Here is a 24,287-nt window from a genome sequence, read left to right as displayed (position 1 = left end):
AAGCGATAAGGCATGCCTTATCACAGCGATCATAGGTACAGTGCTGCAAATCCCTCAGAGGAACTTAAATAGTGTAAAAAAATGTAAAATAAAAGAAAAATGTAAAAAAAAAAACCCTTTTTTAATGCTTTTTTAATATTAGCATAAAAAAAAGGTTAAAAAAATTTAATCCCCACATATCTGGTATTGACACGTCCGTAGTGACGTGTACAAAAAGTTGAACACGTTTTTTATTTTGTACGGCAAAAATCGTAAACAAAACGCTAAAAAACAGAGGCAAAATGCTAATTTTTAGCATTTTGCCTCCCAAAAAATGCAATAAAAGTGATGAAAAAAGCCGTACATTCCCCAAAATGGTACCAATAAAAATTACAGCTCGTCTCGCAAAAAATAAGCCCTCATAGAGCTCCGTACATAAAAAAAATTGAAAAGTTACAGGACTTTAAATGCAGCTATAGAGAAAAAAAAAAAGATGTCCAAAAAAAAGGAGTTTTATTGCAAAAAAGTGTAAAAACCTAAAAAAAAAAAATTGCAATTTTGGTATCGTTGTTAGCGTACCGGCCGGCAGAAAAAATTTAGTGTGTCATTTATGCTGCATGATTAACGCTGTAAAAAAAAATAAAAAAAAATCTATGGCAGAGTTGATGCGTTTTCTCTCCCTGTTATCATAAAAAAAATAATAAAAGTTTTACGATATTGTCTATGTACCCAAAAGTGGCACCGATAAAAACTACAGATCGCCACGCAAAAAACAAGCCCTTATACGGCCGCGTCCACGGAAAAATAAAAAAGTTATGGCTTTTGAAAAATGGAGATGGAAAAATACCCCAAAAAATCGCTTGGTCCTCAACGCCAAAATAGGCCGTGTCATTAAGGGGTTAAAAAATAAAATATTTTTGGAAAAACAAAGTTATTTTCTGCCGCAATCTTCTAACAGTCATAACTATTTTTTTTATTTTTCCATCAACGGAGTTGTGTGAGGGCTCGTTTTCTGCGGATTGGCCTGTAATTTCGACTGATACCTTTTTAGAGCACATATGACGTTTTGTTTGCTTTTCATTAGATTTTTTTCTTGGACAATGTGTATCATACGGTATAAATAATGCGTTACTTTGATAGATGAGACTTTTACGGACGCAGCAATACCAAATATTTTTTTTTATTATTATAAAAATGGGAAAATAATTTTTTATAAGAAATAATACAACTTTTTTAAACAAATGTTGACACTTTTTTTAGTCGCCATATAATTAATACTATAGTAATACATTATACCGTGATCTGACAGGCATGGCTTGATAGGCAATAAGGCATGGGAGTGCTGGGGGTCTTTAGAAGGCCCCAGACTGCCACAGCAACCGAACGGCACCCTGCGATCTCATCAAGGGGGTTGGCGGTATTTGGGACCCTAGAAACCCAAACAGGGGAAATGCAGCCGTCAGAACTATACAGGGTTAACTGTACGTCCCGTGGTATTAAGGGGTTAATATGTACCAAGATATAATATTTCATATTCTTACTGTGAAGCTTGTCAATACATTTCTATTGATTTTGACTGCACCCGAAACTGACCTCAACTTAACAGCCCTGCCAGAGACTCTGTGGATTAGTGAATGCAGTGCATATGCTAGTGTTGGCTTATATTGGTATCAGGAATTGGGTATATTTTTTTCACAGGGCTTTTTTTGTAGTACTTTAAAATGCAAAAATAAAACAAAAACTAACCTGGGTGTTGTTGGCGAACCTGGATACCCGGGATAATTCCACTAAATGCTTAGTGAGGATTTGATTGAGACAATCCTGATTGGAAACATTTTTCTCAAGCATTGTCTCAAGGATGACAGATCGAAGAGCAAGGACAGGCTCCTGAAAGCCAAAGTCACTGTCCTTAAGAAGCTGAGACTGCTGCTGCCACTTCACATAGAGGTCATTTAACTGATGCTCAGTGATAAGTCTGCAAGACAAAAACACAGTTATGACCAAAACTGCAGAATTCTCCAGGATAGGTCATCAATAGTTGATTGGCAGGGGTCCACAGCTCGGGCCCCAGGTCATTAGTTGTTCTTCTGGCCGCTGTCAGTGTGTACACAGCAGGAAGCAGATAGCTCCTTAAATATTGCAGTCAGCCAAGTTTGTAGACACTGACCAATAGAACAGCTGATCAGACAGGGTCCTGAGTAGCAGACCTGTGCTAATTAACTGTTGAGGACTTATCAAAGACTGGTAGAGTTGGAAGGGACATCAAGGGTTATCGGGTCCAACTCCCTGCTCAGTGCAGGATCACTAAATCATCCCAGACACATGTCTGTCCAGCCTCTGTTTGAACACTTTCATTGAAGGAGAACTCACCATCTCCCATGGTAACCTGTTCCACTCATTGATCACCCTCATTGAGAATAAGTCATTAATAGTCTAGAGAAGGACAACACCTTTAACAAATTACACACATCTCTGACCACTCTGTGCATCAGCCTGTCAAATTTACGCTGACCATAAGTTGGCCTAAATTTGCATTGTAATTTAGGACAGCTTCTGATGTAATTATAGTTAGTGTGGCAGGCCACAGCTGCCACACCTCTTACTGCTAAGCCCAAACCCTTAGGCCTTATGTCCATGGGGAAAATCAGGCCCGCTATGGATTCTCCATGGAGAATCCGTAGCGGGTCCCTCCTGCCCCGCGGACATGAGGCTAAAAAATCAGATTAAACTTACCCGCAGCGGTCCCTGCATGTCTTCCTTCCGTCACGGCTGGATCTTCTTTCTTCGGCCCGGCGGATGTGCTCGGCACATCGGCTGCGTGCCAGGCGCATGCGCCGGGCACATCCGCCGGGCCAAAGAAAGAAGTTTCCGGCTGCGAAGGAAGGAAGACCTGCATCGCCCAGAGCAGGTGAGTTTAATTCAGGCGCGGGTCTCCCGCAGATCCGGACGGCTTCCATAGGCTTCAATAGAAGCCTGCGGGAGACCCGCGCCTGAATGGAGCATGTCCGGATTTTTTCATGCACGCGGGACCCGCGCCTGCAGGGAAAAATGAGATCCGCAGGTATTTAGCTACCTGCGGGTGTCTAATGCATCCCTATGGGGCGCGGAACCGCGTGCGGGAAAAACGCTGTGGATTTTAAATCCGAATTTGCCTGTCGACATGAGGCCTTATAAAAAAAAAAAGACAAAAAAGAAAATACTGGCGAGCAAGTCAAGAAAAAAGGAAAAAAGTCACAAATTTTCTCACAAAAAACAGAATGCACTACAATTTGCAAACTCCTTTTCACTACAACTTTGGCAAAACTACACTAAACTCCCTCCAATGCGTACACAACACTACACTGACAATCACCTGCGGTACTGATTTTGACTTGTCATAGGCATAACTACATGCAGAGCAATAAAACTGAATCCCACTATGTACCTACTACTGTATATTCCTTGGCTATATCACATTGACTTGCATTGACTAACATACCTGGAAAACATTTGGCCAGCATTTGACAATTCTCCAATGACTTGCAGCCTGCACAGTGTGGGATAAAGAGAATACACAGACTCCAGGCTACCTTTACAAAGCTCTTCAACTTCTTTAACCCTATAGAAAAAAGAACATGTTGAGCAATGACCATTTATATTCTGCCTCTTGCATGGATTACACACTTTTCTCTGTAGACATAAAAATCTGTAAAACATAGTTAAATGTGTTGACTTAGAGCTCCCCCTGAAGGCAAAGAAAGTATTATCAATGAACTGATGGAACAAATCCCTTTCAAAATCGACCGACTATTAAGGCTCTTTTACACAGAACAATTATTGTCCAAAAAAAAATAATTCAAAATTAGCAAAAATGAATGTAAATGCAGCCAATGATCGAACAAATGATAACTCGTTCACTTTTGCGTTCATTGTTCATTTTCTGCAGGCATAAAAATCATCATCGACTTGTTCACTAATCATTCAGTATATGCCTATTAGCAGCTTATTAGCACTGCATGTAAATGAGCCTCCCTTTTCTGCATGCTGAGAACAGCAGGTGGTCTGTTATCTGTATGCAGCCCCTTTGTTTTGTCAGGGACTGCAGATGAATACAATGTTATCAGCGCTCCCATGGAGAATCACAGCGTGCGGTCCCTGCTATCAGCTCTCTATTCAAACAATGGATTTTAAACTCAACTAAAAATCATCGTTCGGCCGAAAATCGAACGATGGTAGCATTTACAAGCAATGATGATCTCTCAAAAGCCATTTACAGTGAATTGTGAGAATAATCGTTGCGTGTAAATGGGGTTTAAGTGGTTTGGTGTAAATGGACCATTAGAATCACATTCACACTTTATTTTGTTTAGAGGGTTGGCTGGAAAGTACATGGCATATGCATCAAACATATTCATAGTACCCTTTTACGTGAGGACAAAAGAGAATCCTTTAAGTCTCCCTCGGTATACCTTTTTTCAGCAGTATGGAATAGTACATACAGAGCAAAAAACTGTAAATACTAGACCGGGAAGACCATGCAGGATCAAGTCTCGGGCCAGCTGCACAAGAATGGGTCGGATTCCGCATGCAGGAGCCCCCAGCGAAATACGGCCCTGACCGCAGCCAACATTCGCACGTACCTCTCTAATCTTCTTTATCTGTACTGCGGATGGCTGCGGCGAGCGGCCGTCAGACATGTGCAGTACAGATTTTATTTTTAAATCTTTGTTTTTCCTGCGCCGTCGCTAGGTGATAACGCAGCTACCCATGACCTATACACAATGTCAATGAAAGCCGTCCGTGCAGCATCCGCACTAAAATACAACTTGCTGCGATTTTTCCTCCGTGAGCGGAAATCATAATTGGTTTTCGCGAGTGTGCAGGGAGAAGCACTTTTACATAGCATATAACGATCGGTATTTGCTGTGGACTCATGGTGCGGACACCGACTGGGGTTTCCGCAATGCAAATCCAGTCGCGTGCAGTCAGCCAGCCTCAGTCTTTTTATCCACAGTCTCTTAGTTATTCAGCAAGCCAAGCATAACTCTATGGACACTCAAGACTTCACAATGGTATGCACTGAGTCTCTTAATGGTCAACCTCCACTCTCCCAGCAGGCCCACAGCCAAAGCTCTTGCAGCAACAACAGTCTGACCGGCCCGGTACTCTCAACTCTAACTAGGAGACTACAAGGTTTTACACAGCTCATGTTGTGAAGTTCCACCCAACCTCTTCCACAGCAGGCTTCCAGACCTTATATCGTGGCTCATCACTCAGGCTGCACTCAACTTTGCTGCTCACTCTACAAGAGTACATTTTTGGCTCATTCAAACGAGAAATCATTCCGTCGTTCACATTCACTGTATGAGCGAACTAGAACGACTGAATGATCAATTAGTGATCGAGCCAAAGATCACTTGATCACTTTTTGCCTGCTTGAATGATTTTTTTGAACTTTGCCTTTAGCATCCCAAATCACTTCTCCAAAAAATCTCTAGCATTTACAGTATTCACCTGACTACACTGGGTTATCTTTTTCATCCCACTTACATACATTAGGGGAAGAGGGGAGGTGACACAGTAGAGCGAGCCATCTAATTGACATCACACTATAAGGAGGCCGCCCATTCAGCTGGGGTTGGAAAAGAAAAATAAATATTTACAGGAACCAGTAGTATAGAGGAAAGGACTTATTGGCTGCACTACATCTAATATACAGCTGCTTAAGGAGGGATTGGGATTTTTATGTAACGATAGAAATGCTATTGATTGGCTGAAATTTTGCAAAGCAGTAACTTGTATACAAAGGACATATGGATAATAAGTCAATTGCAAGCAAAAATACCTGGCAAATTTAATGTGGTCATGAAAAGTAGGGAATTCTTTGTCTCTTAGGGACTGTATAGCACTATACAGAGATTCATGGTAGCCAGGCCCTTCAGCATCATTTCTAATGAAAAAAAGGAAAGGATGAAGTTATAAACAGGAAAAACTACAAAAATGCAGTATACATAAAATTAAGCAAGTCAAGCATTACTTATAGGATGGACTCTGATCCCACTGCATATTCCTCCAGGCTGCCTGAAAGTGGATCTCCTGCAGCTCGGATGACCACTCTGGATTCTCCCGCTCCAGGCCTCGCAGGTAAGTTGACAGTGTGTGACACAAGCCAAAGTTCTGTAAGGCCTGAAGGAAAATTTAATTGTTGACAATAGAAACATTAATAAAACTCAGAAACATTATTTATTATAAATGAAATAGAAACCACAATTTTAGCCTAGAGAAAAAAAAAATCCAGCTTTTCAGTCTATAGCAGAGGCATAACTCGAAGCTACTGGGCCCCAATGCAAATATGTAACAGGGCCTCCCACCTACTATATGCCATTTATAATACTGCAATCTTCTAAGGGTGGAAGATGTGTTTCTGTTGAAGGGCATTCCACTACTTGACCACTTTTACAGTGAAGAACCTCTTCTTTTAAAGCATACAATAGCAAAGTTAAGAGCCACGCAAACTCAAATACTCAAAATACCTTTGCATCTTACTGGCACCAAATGAACTTATTGTTTAGGTATAGAAGAAAAGTCCTAGAAAGCCTTAACTAGAATAAGATACTCAGCCATAGGCTGATCATTATTAGAATTGTGAATGCACTGGTGATGAGATATCAGAGGTGAGAAGTAGTTAAGTGGCTGATGTCCTGTTATACAGTTACTTAAAACTTTTCTTACACACCGTAAAATCCATTTCTTATCACATTCATTGAGGTGGGAGACAAGACCTTGGGTATAGCTCCTTCCACTAGGAAGCGAACACCAAGTACAAAGAAAATGAGTTCCTCCTATCCGATATACCCCTTCTGCATGCACTGAGCCAAATCAGTTTGTAGATAAAGCAGTAGGAGAGAACAAATCAACACATGAAGACAATCAAGACAGGCAGTAATAAAAAACCTGAGTGCAGGTAAGAGTTCTGGTCTGATGCAAGGCCTTGATAGAGCTAAATCATGAATGGGTGAGTGCTGCCTCTGATTGGCTGAGTGCTGGGACCAATCAGAGGCAGCTCTCAGCTGTCATTCAGTAGCTGAGAGCTGCCTCTGTTTGGTTACAGTGCTCAGCCAATCAGAGGCAGCCCATTCAGCAGGCGGGAATTTAAAATCCCCGCCTGCTGAATACTCCTCAGAGCAGTGCAGGAGAAGAGCTGGCTGGACGCGGCTGAGTCCTGGCAGTTGCAGAGAGGTGAGTATGGATTTTCTTTTTATTTTTTACACATTTTTAGGATGGTTTTCAGGGAAGGGCTTATATTTTAAGCCCCTCCCCGAAAAATCACTGCAGCGCTGGCCGGCAGCCCATTGCTTTCAATGGAGCTGACTGTATTGCTGGCTCCATTGAATTCAATGTGAGAGAACATTGTCACAGCAGTGGCAGAGGATCATGATCTTCACTATATGTTCTCAATGGGGCTGGTGCTGCTGCTCCAAGGGTTTCACATACACAGAACACCGGTTTGCCGCAGAATGCAGTCATATGCGTTCTGTGAACCGGTGTCCTATAATTTTCACCGCAGGCGTTTCTTCCGCATGTAAAATTCACACATGTGACCGCTGCTATTGAAAAGCATTAGTTCTAACTAGTGCAAACTTTTTAACATGTGAAAAACCGCCATTACAAACGCCCGTGTGACTAAGCCCTAGGGAGAGTTCACTGGGTACAGATTTACCTGACTTCGAATGAATTCCCTTGTATCTACACTAATCCAGCATCAGATGCTGAAGGAGAAAAACTAGTGACCACATTCCAAAGGTGGAGGGTTATTTACACACTTACTGAGGGTCCACAAATAAACTCCAAGCAGACAAGACTGTTTTTTGGCCGGCTTCACACAACCAGATTTATATGGTGGAATCCACAACCAACGTCTGCACGGAGGAATCGGAGCAAATAGCATGCTTTTTTGCTAGTTATGTAAAATCGCAGCATGCTCGATTTTGCTGCGGACGGCCTTCATTGAAGTCAATGGAATCTGTCCGACCCGCAGCCCAATCGCAATTGACATTGCAGATAGGCTGCGGGTACCCACATCATCGCCTAACAAAAATTTTCTTTAAGAAATCTGCAGTGCACATGATCAACATCCAGCATCTGCGGTCATCCGCAGTACAGAGAAATCAGGTGCGCAGGGTTCACAGCCGGATTCCGCTGCGGGAACTCTAGTTACGCTCCTGGATGACTGTGTAATAAAAAAAATGTGGCATGCAGACAATAAATACCTGCATGATGCCAGCCTGGCGAGTGGCTGGAGTTAGATTAGTTTCCAGGTCATAGGTGACCAAGGCTTTACCCCACTTGGCTTCATGTTCATATGTTCGGATTCTGAAGCAAAGAAAAAATGTACTTGTCTACAGAATACATTAAAATATAACAGACAGACACAGGATCTCTCAGTAAGACAAGCTACTGCTGTGCATCTAAGGGCTCATTCACACGGGTGTATTGTCACCGCATATTACACACGCGCATTTCCAGTGTGTAACACATGTTGAATGGAAGCAACGAAAGTCAATGGACTTTCATTCTTCCATGCACACCTACGTGTGGGCACTGTGTTTTATAGGCAGGAGAAAAAAATCGCAGCATGCTCTACTTCTCCACGCATCATGTGCAGCCTTTGAGTAGCCTGCATATGAAACGCTGTCCATATGCATGAATTTCGCATGGGCAGCATGCGGGGAAATTGAGGGAAAAAAATTAATTAAATCACACTGTGCATGTCCATGACATCAGTTTCATGGGCAGGTGCAGTGCCAATCGCAGCCCTATGCAGTCTCTTCTGGCTCTCTGCCGGCAGAGTGTATGGGCTGTAATGCATACAACTCTTCGGGAGACTTGAAGCGTTGTACGCATGAGCCCATGTGAACGAGCCCTAAGGACGAGAAAGCAGCTATAGCAAAACAACTTTACAGAATATGTGGTATGGACATTCTAGCTCCTGGGATTAATTTTAAATGATAGTTTCATATAACACATTATTATTATTATTATTATTATTATATGTGTCTCTCTGTTAATACTGCTACTAAGTGCTAAGCCGGACAATTGTCAAGGCAGAGCGACCCATGCAAAAATGAAACCTGTGTGTTTGTTATTAAAATTATCCTGGGCAAATCTAAAACTTTAGCTTGGATGTAAATCTGACCTTGCAAGGGGATTAAGCATTTTTCCGCCGCCACATCCATACAAACTGTCAGGCTCTCCAATACTCCTGTAAATGTCCATCATGAGATCCTAAAACACACAAAACAGAAAAAGTACTAAAGTCTGGTACACAATGCAGTTAGATACCATACAAGTAATTTACTTTTTTAAATGAAACTAGATTTCATTTTCAAGGGGCTTTTAACCTCTTAACGCCACAGGACGTAAGTTTATGTCCTAGCTGCTTGGTACCGTATAGACTCGGGTATAAGCCGGCTCGAATATAAGCTGAGGCACCTAATTTTACCACAAAAAACTGTGAAAACTAGATGCGTTCAGTATAAGCCTAGCTAGACTAGGAAAAAAAAAAAAGAAAAACAACCCTCACCTCCCAGCCGGCGTCTGTGTCCCCGGCGCAATAGTCCCCCAGGCGGTGCGGCAAGCTGCTATGTAATTCTCCCCGCTGTCATCTCTCTACTCGGCTTTGAATTCCCCCGCCGTCAGCAAGTAAGCGCTGTGATTGGATTGAGCGCCAGCCAGTGCTCGATGAACCAATCACAGCCATTCAGTGATGTCATTCACCGAATGGCTGTGAATGTTCGAGCACCGCTGGGGAGATCATTGCGTTTTTTTTTCCTTTAACCTAGTCCCTCACTCGAGTATAAGCAAAGGAGGGGCTTTTTCAGCATAAAACAAAATGTAGCCGGCTGTTACCGATAGCTGGCCTCCCACTGAAATAGCGGCGGCACATGTAGATCGAGGCATGTAAAGGGTTCAAAAAAGGAACATGGTCCCTCTGTGACGTCATCAGACCCCCAAAATATAATTGCATAGGGCTGATGCGTTGGCATGGCAACAAGATGACATCCCGGCTTGCTATTGCCTATGATCGCTATTATAAGCGATAAGGCTTTGCAGTACAGAGGTCCTGCAATGCATTATCATAGCGATCATAGCCGTTAAGGTTCAAGTCTCCTACAGAGATATGAAAAATGTAAATAAAAATAGTGTTAAAAAACAATTTTAAAAAATTTTGTGCATTTTTTCCTACTTGTATATGAAAAAAATGTAATTTAAAAACATCCCACACATTTAGTATCATCATGTCCGTAACGACCTGTACAATAAATTGAACACACTATTCATCTTGCGTCGCAAAAATCGTAAAATAAAAATTGCTAAAAAACTGAGACTAAATTAAATGCTTATTTTGATGGTTTTGCCCCCCCCCTCCCAAAAAAAAAGTAATCAAAATTATCAAAAAATGTCTCATATATAGAGATGAGCGAGTATACTCGCTAAAGGCAATTGCTCGAGCGAGCATTGCCTTTAGCGAGTATCTCCCCGCTCGAGACGGAAGGTTCGGGTGTCAGCTGCGGGCACGGAGCTGCGGGGGAGAGTGGGGCGGAACGGAGGGGAGATCTCTCTCTCCCTCTCTCCCCCCCCCCGCTGCCTGCTGCTGACTGCCGCTACTCACCGCTCCCCCGCGTCGGCACCCGAACCTTCCGTCTCGAGCGGGGAGGTACTCGCTCATCTCTACTCATATACCATAAAATGGCACTAATGAAACTACAGCTCGTCACGAAAAAAAATCAAGCCCTGACAGAGCCCTCAGTCCACTAAAAATAAAAAAGTTTTTGGACTTTGAATGCAATGATGTAAAAATAATAATACATTTCCACAAAATAAGGTTCTTAGGGTGGCTTCACACAAGCGTGTTTTTGTGCGTGCATACGCACGCACAAAAACACGCATCTATTACAACACATGCATTCCCTATGGTGTGTTCACATGTGCGTATTTTAGAGGTGAGTGCCTGTAAAGATAAGACATGTGTGCACAATAGGGAATGCGCGCATTGTCTTCAATAGAGCTGCCGGCACCCCTGAATTGTTTTTCAGGGAAGGGCTTTACATATAAGCCCTTCCCTGAAAAACAAGAATTTAGGGGTGCCGTCAGGCCATTGCCTTCAATGGAGCTGCCGGCAGCAGCGGCGGCTCCATTGAAGGCAATGCACGGACCTGCATTCATGCAGGTTTTTGTACATACATGGGTGCGCACTTATGTACGCACCTATGTACACACAAAAACACGCTCGTGTGAAGCCACCCTTTATTATGCAAAATTGAAAAAAAGATTAATTTTTGGTATCGTCGTAATAATACCGACCCACAGAAAAAAAATGTTTCATGTCATTTATGCTGTATGATTAACGCTGTAAAAAAAAAACAAAAAAAAACAATGGCCGAGTTAATGTGTTTTCTCTCTCTCCCTGCTTTCAAAAAATGATAAAAGTTTTACACCACATAATATGCACTCAAAAATGGTACCAATAAAAATAGTTCGGGAAACAGAAAACAAGCCCTTGTATGGCCATGTGGGCGGAAGAATAAAAGAGTTATGGTTTTTGAAAAGTAGAGATAAAAATCTCCCAAAAATCGTTGTGTCCTCTTGGCCAAAATAAGCCATGTACTTAAGGGGTTGACTACGAATCTTTAGTGAAAACAGAAACAAAATAGCAATTCTTAACAATCTGATCATACATGAAGATTATTATTAATTTTTGTGCCTATGGTACAGAAAATTTGACTCAAAATATATTAGCAACATTGGAAATTATTTCCATACCTTTCTCATCTATGCCCCTTTAAGAAGCAGAATATTGAAACACTGGTCAAAAGAAGACAAATCTTCCAGTTTCTACATAATATCACATTAAATACAGACAATGAAGTGTTAATCAGGGTTGCAACTAAAATTCATAGGGTCCTCATAGCAAAATCAAGAAAGGGCCTGTACCAATCTTCTCTCTAAGCCTTTGTAACTTCGAAACAGGAAATTTTGGGACCTGAGCAATGTTCCAAGAACTGTATCAAATAAGCATTAACTTACAGCCTCGAATAAAAATGTAGTTATAAAGCAGCCAGATATACAGGGCCACACAGCATTCGGTCATCAGTAGTATAAAATATATCATCTAGGTATAGCACCAAGAAGGTTATTGTTTGCATCACTGGTAACCAAGGACAGTGAGGGGTTAATGCCAGTATCTCTAGTGGTCTATGGCAGTATAGGTGTTTATCATCCCGTGTAAATAGGGCTTAGCGCTGAAAATTTGCTTAAACGATGTCTTTTGAGCAATAATTGTTGCGTGTAAATGCTACCATCGTTAGCTTTTCGGCCGAATGATGATTTTATGTTTAGTTTGAAATCTATCATTCGGCTGGGCAGCTGATTCTCTACGGAACAGCTGATAACATTGTTTTCAGCAGTAGTCCCATGGCAGAACAAAGGGGATGTATGCAGAGAACAGACCGCCTGCTGTTATCTGCATACAGCGAAGGGAGCCTTATTTACATACAAATGAAGCTAATAAGCTACTACTGGGCATTGGTGATCATTAGCAGTTTATGGAAAATAATCGCTCAAACTGTTATTCTCCCTATCTTTTGAACAAATTTTGCGTGTAAATGGGGCTTAAGGGTCAGCATTTATGTGCATCAAGAGCAGTAAAAGGGGGCAAAGTCAGTATACCTGCTCATCTAGAGTAAAACTGTCTAAATACCAATATTCCTGGTGGTCTATGACAGTGAAGAAAATGGTGTCAAAATTTCTGCTGGTCTTGGGCACTGATGGGTTTAATGTAAATATTCTAATATAGTCTAATGGTTGATTTTAAGATCGGTGGTAGAGGACTGTTGAAGGGTTAAAGGCTGCTGCTTAGAGTCCAGTAGGTTACCAACCTCTCAAGATTCCTGTAATGTCCTCGCTTAAACAAAATTCTTGTTTCTTTCATATACAGATCACATAGATGAGTGCAGAGATTGAGTAAACTGTGCAGCTGTATATATGATGGGGCAGAACAGTTTAGGAGCACTCTACCCAATCATTAAAGGGAGAGCTCAGAGTTTTTGAGGGAGCTGACTTTCCCTGAGCTGTTTGGCAATGTTGATGTGCGGCTGAGAGGGAGCAGCAGCCTCAATGTTCTTGACCGTAATCTGAACTGTAGTAATACTAAAAGCAGAATAACTGCTTTTAAATGAGCAGCAACTAAATGATGGTAATACTGTTTGAAAAGAAACAAAACCCTCCAATTATACTCACTTTGCCAGTTTCCTGCACGTACATCACATTTCTAAATACAGTTATTTAGGGGTTTGTGATCATACGGCAGTCTAGAATAGCCTACGTGTTAATACCCAATATCTATTTTTACATAAAAAGCTCTAACACTATGGTCATGTGATTGCTTCTCCAAAACAGTGCAATTTCTGCACCTAAATGAGAACTCTAAACTTCTGAACCCCATGGCAAACCCATTACGGCTGCAGTTAAACATGATCTGTATATAATCAGCCAACAATTTGAAAGATCTAGAAATACCTGCAGACTTATCCCAGTTTCCTCTTTGCTTCTCTCGCTTATACTGACAATGGTCATAGTTTGACTCTCCTCCTCAAACTTCAGAGTCTTGCGTGCAGTGGACTTGCTCCTAAAAACACCAGCCAGACTGAGTAGTGCAGAATGAAATAGGCTACAACAAAGCAGTGCACACAGCATGCAATGCAACCAGAAGAAAAAATTGCATAGTTGAACAACATAATCTGTTTTTGAGTAGGTTACATAAAAAAGATAAGAGCTGGTATTGTGTGACCTAACATTATAGATACAGACTTGAGTAGTCAGATCCGGAAGCACTTACTTTGCTTTTTGTTCTCCGTCTAACTTGATTTTATCAGCGTAGATTTCAGTGTACAGCAAAGCAGTAAAGTGAGCTGCACATGACTGCACGGCCATGGCAACCTCAAGATAATCTAGATCAAGCCAGAAGTTATCTTCAAAGGCTGTTCGTTGTCCAGGTCTAAAATGATAAGAGCAGTTTATTCTCAGGTACCTCCATAACAAGGCAAATGACAGTGAATACGACATTTCAAGAAGGCATGCAGTAGTCTGAGAACAGCACACTTGTCCCACAAGCTAGTGAATTCAATGGTCTGCTCCAGAGAATCAGCCATCATCCATCCATCAACAGCACTACAAAAAAATCAAGTGGACGTCAGCAGATCATCACTGCAAGTTTATTGTGTCAGGAAATACCCCAGCGAAGTTTCGTGTTAAGCTGAAATGTTGCCCAGTATATTTCCTGACATAATTAAAGGGGTTGTCCCGCGCCGAAACGGGTTTTGTTTTTTTTCAATAGCCCCCCCGTTCGGCGCGAGACAAACCCGATGCAGGCATAAAAAAACCAAACGGTCCAGTACTTACCCGAATCCCCGCGCTCCGGCGACTTCTGACTTACCTTGTGAAGATGGCCGCCGGGATCTTCACCCTCGGTGGACCGCAGGTCTTCTGTGCGGTCCATTGCCGATTCCAGCCTCCTGATTGGCTGGAATCGGCACACGTGACGGGGCGGAGCTACAAGGAGCTCTCCGGCACGAGCGGACCCATTCAGAAGGGAGAAGACCAGACTGCGCAAGCGCGTCTAATCGGGCGATTAGACGCTGAAGATTAGACGGCACCATGGAGACGGGGACGCTAGCAACGGAACAGGTAAGTGAATAACTTCTGTATGGCTCATAATTATTGCACAATGTACATTACAAAGTGCATTAATATGGCCATACAGAAGTGTATACCCCCACTTTGTTTCGCGGGACAACCCCTTTAACTTGCGTTGATGATAAGTTGACATCCAATCTTCTTTTCCTACAGTAAGTGTAATATTGCCACGAGACAGTGGTATTCAGACACCGGCCTCTAAAAACTCCTAAACAAACCTATAATAGAGGTGCTCATCTTACAGTCTGAGGTGCACTGTGTTAAAGCATACCCAATGTATACTCTAATAATATCAAAGGATAGCCCTGGTAGCCTTACTTCAGCATTAGCCCCTTAACGCTATAGGACATACAGTTACGTCCTGCAGCTTTGGGGTATGCATGAAGGGAGATAGCAGGGTGATCACACTCCATACAATGCAGCCACCAGCTGTTTCTTACAGCGGACACCCGCCTGCAACAGCTCCAATAATTCCCGTGGCTCATCTGAGCTGTTAGCTCTTTAAATGCCGCGGTCAATTCTGACAGCGTCATTTAAATGCCCCGAACGACGCTCGGGAGTCCAGTACGTCTGGCCCTCCCCGCGATGAGATCTTCATATGGCTTGAAAGAATGCCTGTCAGATCGCCGTTTAATGTCATGCTATGGCATTACATCATACTACAGGAGGGGGGTCAAAGCATTACAAGTTTTTGTCCCATCTGGGGACTAAAATGAGAAGTAAAAATAAGTTTAAAAAAGTTTTACTAATAATTTTTAGAAAAAAGTAATAGTTAAAAAAAAACACCTTTTGCCATAATTATAATAAAATAATCTAAATAATAAAGCAATAATACATATTTGGTATCACTGCGTTCGTAAACGTCCGATCTATCGAAGTAATGCATTATTTTCCGTGCACGGTTAACGTCATCAGAAAAAAATAAAAAATAAAGAATGCCTGAATTGTGTTTTTTTGGTCACTCCAAGAAAATATGTAATAAAAAGCGATAAAAAAGTTGTACTTTTTCAAGGAAACGCTCAAAAGATAGGACACGGTGCAATTTTTTTTTCCGCACAGTGATGCATTGTGGGAAAGAAAAAAATCACTCATTTCTATGACCCCATTTAAAAGAATAGAGTTCATATTCGTGTGAGATTTTCTTAGCTGCGTGAAAGTGGCCTTAGATGTGGTGATCAGTATTTTCTTAGGGTTTAAATAGCCAGGCATGGAAACTTCTGTTAATCACAGCCAGTCTTCTAGAACCATAATACGATATTGTCACTGACAGCCCTTTTTTCCACTAAAATAGGATTCCCAAATCTAGTACTTGAGGTGCCCCAACAGGTCATGTTATCAGAATTTCCTCAGTATCGCACAGGTGATGTAATTATTGTCAATACCTCAGACACTGCCACAGGTGTTCTTACTATAGGATATCCTGAAAACATGACCTGTTAGGGTATCTTGATCTGGGAAACACTGGTTTAGGAGGAACACGTTTGTTTCTCAACTGGCTGCTTATGGCTTTGTGCATTTTACTGAAACTTGGCACAAGGGCCAGAATCGCATCACGAACAGTAGATACACGGATACAACGACCATAGCAAAGCGACTTTGCGACAATTTTACAAGCACTAGTGTTACCGACCACATTATTACAGTCTTAAGTTATATTTTTGTTCTTTGTTGTATAAACCAACAAAGATGATTGAACAAGAAAGAAGGACGGAGGACGTCTGGTCAAGTTTTTATTTTTGACAAAGATATTAAATTTGCCCTTTTTATTAAAGGGGGTGTCCAGCTGTAAATGAATGATGGCCCATCCATTCTCTGGATAGATCATCAACAGTAGATCGGCAGGAGTCCATCACAGATAGCAACTTTCTTACAAGGCCAGACCTTGTATTGCAGGCCAAGTTCCTATTCATTTCAATGGGACATTGGTCTGCAATACCAAGCCTGGCCACTACAGTAAGAATTGAGCTCTCTGCCTCCTGCAGAAATCCGCTCAATGGACGAGCGCACCAGCCCAGTGAACAGCTGATCGTCTGGAATCCCGGGCGATATCCTAAGGATAGGTCATCAATAATTTACCAAAAATTAAATAGAAATATTCACCGCTCTGCCATGCAGATTTATGATAGCACTTGCATCTTAAAGATCTCCCGGAGCACAGGCTAGCCGCTGGTCAAACAGCATAAAGTGTAGACACTAGTTAAAAGAAGCTGGTTATGTAAAAGGATTCTTCTTTATTTCATATATGTAAAATCGCATATAATAAAAAGCTGCCATACATAACTATGTCCACGCCTTTACACCTTTCAAAGACAACTGCCTTCTTGATCGCAGCTTGTTTCTACTAATGTCTACATCAATCATGTACAACCACTTTAACTTATAATTATTGTACTTATGCCTTGAAATCTTTTTTGGTCACAATTGAAGTATAATAAAATTACACAAAATAAACTTATAGTTAACTGTTAAAAAAATAAATAAATTAATAAACAAAAGCCTTCTACCGTTTTTGCTTCCTCAAATACTCCAGAATACTGAGCATGGTTCTCCTGGAAGCAATGTTCACTGTTCCTCGAGCCAAGCCTTCAGATTCTGGTGTGAAAATGGACATTATTCATTCATTGGTCATTTTAAAATCAACTGTGTACAATTTTGAAACCGAAGCAAATGTTGGGTTTTTGGATGGACATCTCTAGTAGAGATGAGCGAGCGTACTCGCTAAGGCAAACTTCTCGAGCGAGTAGTGCTTTATGCGAATACCTGCCCGCCCGTCTCTAAAGATCTGGGTGCCGGCGGGAGAGAGCAGTGAGTTGCGGGAGTGAGCAGGGAGGAGCGGGGGCGAGAGAGTGAGAGATCTCCCTCCCGTTCCTCCCCGCTCTCCCCCACCGCTCCCCGCCGGCACCCGAATCTTTAAAGACGAGCGGGCAGGTACTCGCATAAGGCACTAGTCGCTCGAGTAGTTTGCCTTAGCCAGTACGCTCGCTCAACTCTAATCGCTAGGCATCAATGTCCACTGACTCTATACAGCTAATGTCTATATATAATGTTACCAGGGACATGGTTGCCACTGAGTTCAATGCAAGCTTCTTAAATGCATATACAGTGAGTCTACAGTATTTATAAGAAGAAACATCTAAGAATTCTATACACTACTGTACCTGAGTCTGAACTTGCTGGAGTGGCTGATCTGCTGGATGTCGGTGTAAAACGACAGCATGATGTGAAAAACCCTTGGATGTGCTTTGATAAAAGTGTCCTCCATGTGTTATTGGGGTCACAGAGCAAGATATTATGTATAATATACGGCAACATGGCCTGACAGAAGTCAGCTTTGACCTACAAAGTCCAGAAACACAGAATTACACACACACGTAAAACTTGACGTGCAATAAGTCTACTTTACACTTACGTCCTGGGGCGGGAAGGGGTTAAATCACTTCTCAATCAGGTTGTGTGAAACACTAAGTGCACTTTAACTCACCTCACACAGTGGTTTTAATAAAAGTAGGGCCTCGCTTCTCACTCCACCACTCTTCAGTAAGGCACAAGTTAAGCTCTTTATCCAGTTCTCATGGTTGCTGTTTTGGGGTGTCCATAAACTGTTATCATCTATGCTGTCAAAATCTCCATGTGTTCTTTGCAGATCTTCTACTTCAAGGACCTAGAAGTGTTAAGGTAATTGACCTGGTTATTAGAGAGCAGCACCTCATAATCCCAAAAGTATTTTTGAAAATAGTTTAGTAGAGTAGAAAACACTAACTAGTCTAACTACAAGAGCAGAGCAGGGAATTACAGCAATTTCCATAAATAACTTTATGTTTAATAAAAACATCTTTTAAAATTTCCCGCACAGTATGCTAATGCCCATGGTCCAGTGGGCAGAGGCCTGGACCATGATCCGGGAAACCTGGCAGCAATTCTTGCAGCACCATTACAGGGCTAAAAAGAAATAATGGCAATTAAAATCTATGTGAAGGTCGTGTAATAAAGTGACATACTGAATCCAACAGAGAAAGAAACCCTCTTGGGTAATAGACAGAGGGTGTCTTAAAAAAGGCGCTCTCTCTATTACCTTACAATTAGAGATGAGCGAGCACCCAAATGCTCGGGTCCGTGTTATTTGAGTCGAGCTTTTCGTAAAATTCGAGAGCTCTACTCGAGTAATGAACCCCATTGACTACAATGGGAGACTCGAGCATTTTTGTATGTGGGACGCCGGGTGCCAAGCTTTTTTTTTTTTCCTAGGTGGGTCTCTCTCTCAGCTTGCCTGCCTGCCAAAAAATTTGCCATTGACGCGCGGTTGCAGCAGGGAGGGGCCAAAACAGGCACGTCACAGCGGGGAGGAGCCAAAAACTGGGGCGCGGCCGAACACGGTTTGCTGCTCGTTCGAGTAGCGAGCACCATCGAGTATGTTAATACTCGAACGAGCATGAAGCTCGGCAGAGTATGTTCGTTCAACTCTACTTACACTCCATATTAAGCAATTTGAAAATTGGTTTTCCTAACCAGGGAACCCCTCAATGGTCACCCTTTGAATTTAAGAATTAGGATAAATTATAATTGCATCAGTGAATTAATTACCGTGTTACCAGACTACTTAGTGCAGCTGAAGTTACCTTCTTTTTTGGAGAACGGAACGGCTGCAGGTACACAAGCATGGGATCTCCAGTGTCTTTGTATGACTCCCAAAATTGACAACCAGTTTTTGTGGCTAAAATATTCTTCAAACATGTAGCAGCAGCTGATCGGACATGGATGCTAAACAAAATACACAAACACCCATATCATTACTCCAAAATATGAGTCAAACGTAACATAGCTGTAGAAACATTATGTAGTTAGTCATGAATGTGGCAAGGTTATCAACCTGACCCTATAATATGCATATGTGATGCCATTTATCTTCGGAAACCAACAGACTGGTTAAATTCTACATTTTCTGATCTTTATTTCTTTTCAAAAGGTGACACTGATGAACACTGGCAGCAGCCATAAACATTAGATTGTCAATTTCATCTAAGTCAGGGCTCACACCCACTGGCAATACGACTTCCCTGCGATGTAAGAGTGAGTAAAAAGGCATGATAAGAAAACCAATGATTTCAATGGTTTCATTCTCACTAGCGATGTTTTCACTGTAACATCGCATCGCAAAGAAGGATCTGCGATATCGCTTATTGTTCTCAATGGGGCCGGCAGCAGCAGCGCTGGCCCCATTGAAATCAATAGAAGATCCCAAAGCAGGCTAGGAATTTTCCCCAAGAGAGAAGAGGTGCAGGGGGCGGAGCTACATGGGATCTGTGACATACCTATCCATATTTGGAGAGACAGGGGGCGGGGCTAGTGGGTTTTACCGAGAGTGGGGCTTGAGAGGGGGCGTGGCTAGAGAGGTTATTATAGTAATCTCTCTCTAGCCAAGTGAGGGGGTGAACCTAACGGGCAGACAGCTATGCTGATGGATAAAAAAAAAGTTATGACTTTTAGAAAGTGTGGAGAAAAAGCTGAAAATAAAAAAAATAAAAAAGGTCCGTGTCCATAAGGGTTAAAAGAAAACATCAATGCCAGTACTGGGGAATTTAATAAAAAGTGCATGCATACCTATCAGTTTGATACAGATGTAACTAGGTGCACAGATCTCAATTATCATATGAATTCTGACATCACAAGGCTGAATAGAGATATGACTTTCGATACGCACCAGTGATCGGTCAGGGCACTATTTATTAATGTCAGAATAACAAGTACACACTGAAGCTCCTCGTCCTCAAAATACTCCCCAGCTCTGCCATACAGCAGCTCCTTCCTGTGCTGCAATGCTATGGTGAAAAAGTCAATAGGTCCCAATTCTCCAAGGCAGCTCCCAACCGCTTCTGTGAAAGACAACGTGTAAACAGCAGTCAGGTACAAGTTCATGAATTGTAATAGAGTTTAATGAGACCTTATGGAATAGCGAAGTGATGTGACTCAATGATCCATGAAGTTAAATGCAGTTATTACCAGATGGCGAGATAACAGATAATGTGAATGGAAAAGAATTAACCTAAATTATCGCACTATAATTTCCGTAGATTAATTAGGGGAGTATATTTTTTGTTTGCTTATACAGCTTTTGGTGCTTTAATAGTCTGTTCTGTATTTTATTTATGACATTGGAATCCTCTTCAATTTACAAACACTACTAAGGTTGGCTTCACATATGTCAGTTGTATCCACCCAGTTGTTTTATGCCTGAGCCTGACACAATTGATGATCTTTTGGAGCACTTTATGCAGTGGTCTGGTGTCCATGGCTGGACAAAAAAAATGCAGCATGAAACGCTTTTCTGTCAACTCAGGAAAACATCTGGCATCGAAACGAATGCGCCGGATAACATGAATGATGCTATGGAGAACTACGGGATTAGTGCTGGCATCAGTTTACCTCCCAGCCTTTCACTACAACGCTGGAGTGAAAAAGCTGTACCTGCGAAAAAATCTGTACCAGAGTTGTACAATCCATAAGAAGCAGGGTGGTTGTTTTCTTAATTTATGTGTGACTTTTTTTTTTTAAAGGAATGTCTATTTAGCCAAAACAGACAAATATACAGAAACAGCAGACATGATAAATAATGCACACCTTGCTGATACATCACAGTACATAAGAACTGGGAAAAAAGACAAAAGTGAAAACACTGAGTGTCTCTCATATTCGTGTGCATTTGTCATAAAACATAGTACCTGGCTGTTCATTTTCACATTTATTTATCAGCTACCCATAATGGAACAAAGCCAAACTAGGGAGGGCTCCTAGCCTCGGAGCCCCAAAACACCAGGAGAAATAGAAAAAAAGAAAAAACAAGACAAAAACAAAACAAAAAAAAGACTAAAAAAAAAATAAAGAGAACACCCCCCTCCCCAAAACTTTAACCCTTCCCCCTTAAACAACAACCCTGCGCGACTCTTAGCCTAAACAGTAGATCGGTTCAAGCGGGTATCCCTCACCATATCCATTCCCAATATCTAGACAGACATCTCTGCTGCTGTTGCCGGACAGTTCACTTAGCCTCCCCCAAACTTTGTCAAACTTTTCAGGACATCCCCATGCCATATAAGTCAGTTTATACATTGGAAGCACACAGTTCACCACCTGGATCCATGCGTTTCTGGTCGGCCTACCAGGGTGCTTCCAAATCAACAAAATCACCTTCTTAGCATAGAAAAACAGTAGCTTATATAAGGTGCGGGTTGCTGCTGCCACTGGTAGGTCTCTAACAAGCCCAAAGAGGCACACCCCACAGTGCATGATCCTCGGGGCCCCCAGGTGAGATTCCATAAATACAAGAATGTCCCCCCAGTAGTCTCGCATGACACCGCAGTCCCAGAACATGTGCATGATGGTCCCATCAGCAATTAAGCATCGGGGACAGGTCACTGAGGGGAGCAGACCCATTACATGTAGCCTGGATGGGGTGTAGTATATACGGTGTAGGAACTTGATCTGGACAAGACTATCCCCAGCACTAATCAAAGGAAGACCAGAGCTTGCCAATATGTCTTCACTCTCCCCCACTAAGAGATCAGGAATGTCAATGACCCACTTCTGGGTCGCCCTCTCCCTCAACGGGGCAAGACACTGCACCAAGTGAGCATAGAAGCTACAGTGGTCTTACTAGGTTGCACATCTGTGCCAAGCCTTCCAACCGAGTCAGGGACAGCGGTATGGACAGGCCCTGAAACTGAGCCCTGATTACATGTCGCAGCTGGTAATATCTGAAATAGGAGTACTCAGGCAGGTCATATATTATCTGCAGCTGAAGGAAAGTGCAGAAGGTGCCCTCAGTGACTATGTCAGATAGTAGATTAATACCATGAGCTCTCCAGAATGCAGACTTTGTAAAGCGCTGCAGGTGCGGCAAGTGTGGATAATCCCACAAAAGAGTATGTGGGAACCATGTGACTTCCACTACAGGGTTCAGCTGCAAGGCCTTGTGCCATATTTTAAGTGTTACCAGCATGGAGGCAGGTAAGGGGGCAATAGGAGAGGAGGGACCACGCATCAGCAGACCCCTCAATTCCGGTGCGGAGCCCGTTACCCTGCGCTTCAGTCCCACCACTGGATTGTAATCTGATGAAGTCAGCCACCACCCAGCATACACCAGCTGGCTGGCCAGAAAGCAGTAGTAGAAGTGGGGTAAGGCTAATCCTCCCCAGCTCACCGGGAGGCACAAGGTCTCCAATTTAATCCTGGGGGTGGAGCCTCTCCACAGGATACGCAGTACAATCCCACGAAGCGTGGCAAAGAATCTGGTTGGGACCAGGACAGGGGAGTTATGCAGGACGTACAAAAATTCTGGTAGTAGCTTTATCTAGTGGGCAATTGACTTTGCCCACTAGAGTGAGCGGCAGAGAGGCCCAACGTGTCGCCATTCCCTCAGCCCATTTAAGGTGGGGAGCTAAATTAAGGTCAAAGAAGGTAGAATCCCTCACCGACACTCCTATACCCAAATAGTTTGTCTGAGCTGTCCAGCTTAGTGGGGCGGGAAAAGGGAGCTCAGCCACCGCAGAGTCTATTGAAATTAAGTGGGTTTTGTCCCAATTGACCCGAATACCAGAATATAGGCCAAATGTATCAAAAATGGCGAGTGCAGAATCAAGAGAGGACTCTGGATCCTGGAGAAAAAGGAGGGTGTCATCAGCATATAGTGCTATGCGCTCTTCATAATTGTGAAGTTTAAATCCCTTTATCGGTGAGGTCCGGACCCGAATTGCAAGGGGCTCTATAGCAAGGGCAAACAGGGCAGGGGACAGGGGGCAACCCTGTCGTGTGCCTCTACCGAGGGGGAACTGGGCAGAAACATGGACATTGGTTTTAATACTGGCTACTGCAGAGTCATATAGGATCTTTACCCACCTAATAAATGCTGGCCCAAATCCAAACCGTTGCATCACTGCCCACAAGTACCTCCACTCTACTGAATCTATAAATACCAGGGTGCGTTTCCCACCATTAGAGTGTTCATATGTCAGATGGTCAAAAAGCCGCCTTAGATTCATGTCTGTACTTTTGCCAGGCATGAAGCCAGACTGGTCAGGGTGTATAATCTCATTAAGAACGGAATTTATGCGTGTCGCCAGTATTTCTGTCCAAATTTTAACGTCGTTTTTAAGAAGCGAGATGGGCCTATAGGAATCACAATCTGCAGGATCTTTTCCAGCTTTAGGAATCATGACAATTATGGCCTTGCGCATGGTGTCCGGCAGGGCACCATCTCGCGGGATAGAATTATATAGTGTTAGAAGCCGGGGAGCTAGGAAATCCGCATTCTTTTTATATCATTCCTCAGGGAGTCCATCCAACCCTGGCGATTTCCTATTGGGGAGAGACTTGATAGAATCCATTACCTCCTCTATACTCAAGCCCCCATCCAAATAAGTGGCACTCCTCTGGCTCAGCGTAGGGAAGGTTATATCATCAAGGTAGGCTGTTAGCTGTTCATCCAAGCAGCTAAGTTTGGAAGTATATAGGTTCCTATAGAAGTGGACAAATGCTTGATTGACTAGTTTTGGGTTATCCACCAGGGCCCCCAAAGTATCGCG

At 42.6% G+C, this 24,287-nt stretch overlaps 1 protein-coding gene across 1 annotated transcript in view; it reads right to left on the bottom strand.

The window, feature by feature from the left end:
- The window catches only part of ATM (ATM serine/threonine kinase), a 123,935-nt gene that overhangs the window by 35,826 nt on the left and 63,822 nt on the right, over positions 1-24,287 (bottom strand). Inside the window, exons 34-46 of the mRNA XM_066582087.1 lie at positions 20,411-20,582; positions 19,329-19,470; positions 18,194-18,373; positions 17,871-18,048; positions 17,217-17,304; positions 13,856-14,014; positions 13,537-13,645; positions 9,155-9,243; positions 8,229-8,331; positions 5,996-6,144; positions 5,804-5,908; positions 3,458-3,577; positions 1,726-1,954 (exon numbers count right to left, since the gene is read on the bottom strand). Coding sequence (XP_066438184.1) covers positions 1,726-1,954; positions 3,458-3,577; positions 5,804-5,908; positions 5,996-6,144; positions 8,229-8,331; positions 9,155-9,243; positions 13,537-13,645; positions 13,856-14,014; positions 17,217-17,304; positions 17,871-18,048; positions 18,194-18,373; positions 19,329-19,470; positions 20,411-20,582 — 1,823 coding nt within the window. The remainder of the gene's footprint in view (positions 1-1,725; positions 1,955-3,457; positions 3,578-5,803; positions 5,909-5,995; positions 6,145-8,228; positions 8,332-9,154; positions 9,244-13,536; positions 13,646-13,855; positions 14,015-17,216; positions 17,305-17,870; positions 18,049-18,193; positions 18,374-19,328; positions 19,471-20,410; positions 20,583-24,287) is intronic.

Source organism: Eleutherodactylus coqui, chromosome 1 (genome assembly GCF_035609145.1).
Source record: "Eleutherodactylus coqui strain aEleCoq1 chromosome 1, aEleCoq1.hap1, whole genome shotgun sequence".
Lineage (NCBI taxonomy): Eukaryota > Metazoa > Chordata > Amphibia > Anura > Eleutherodactylidae > Eleutherodactylus > Eleutherodactylus coqui.
This window is presented reverse-complemented; position numbering and strand designations above follow the sequence as displayed.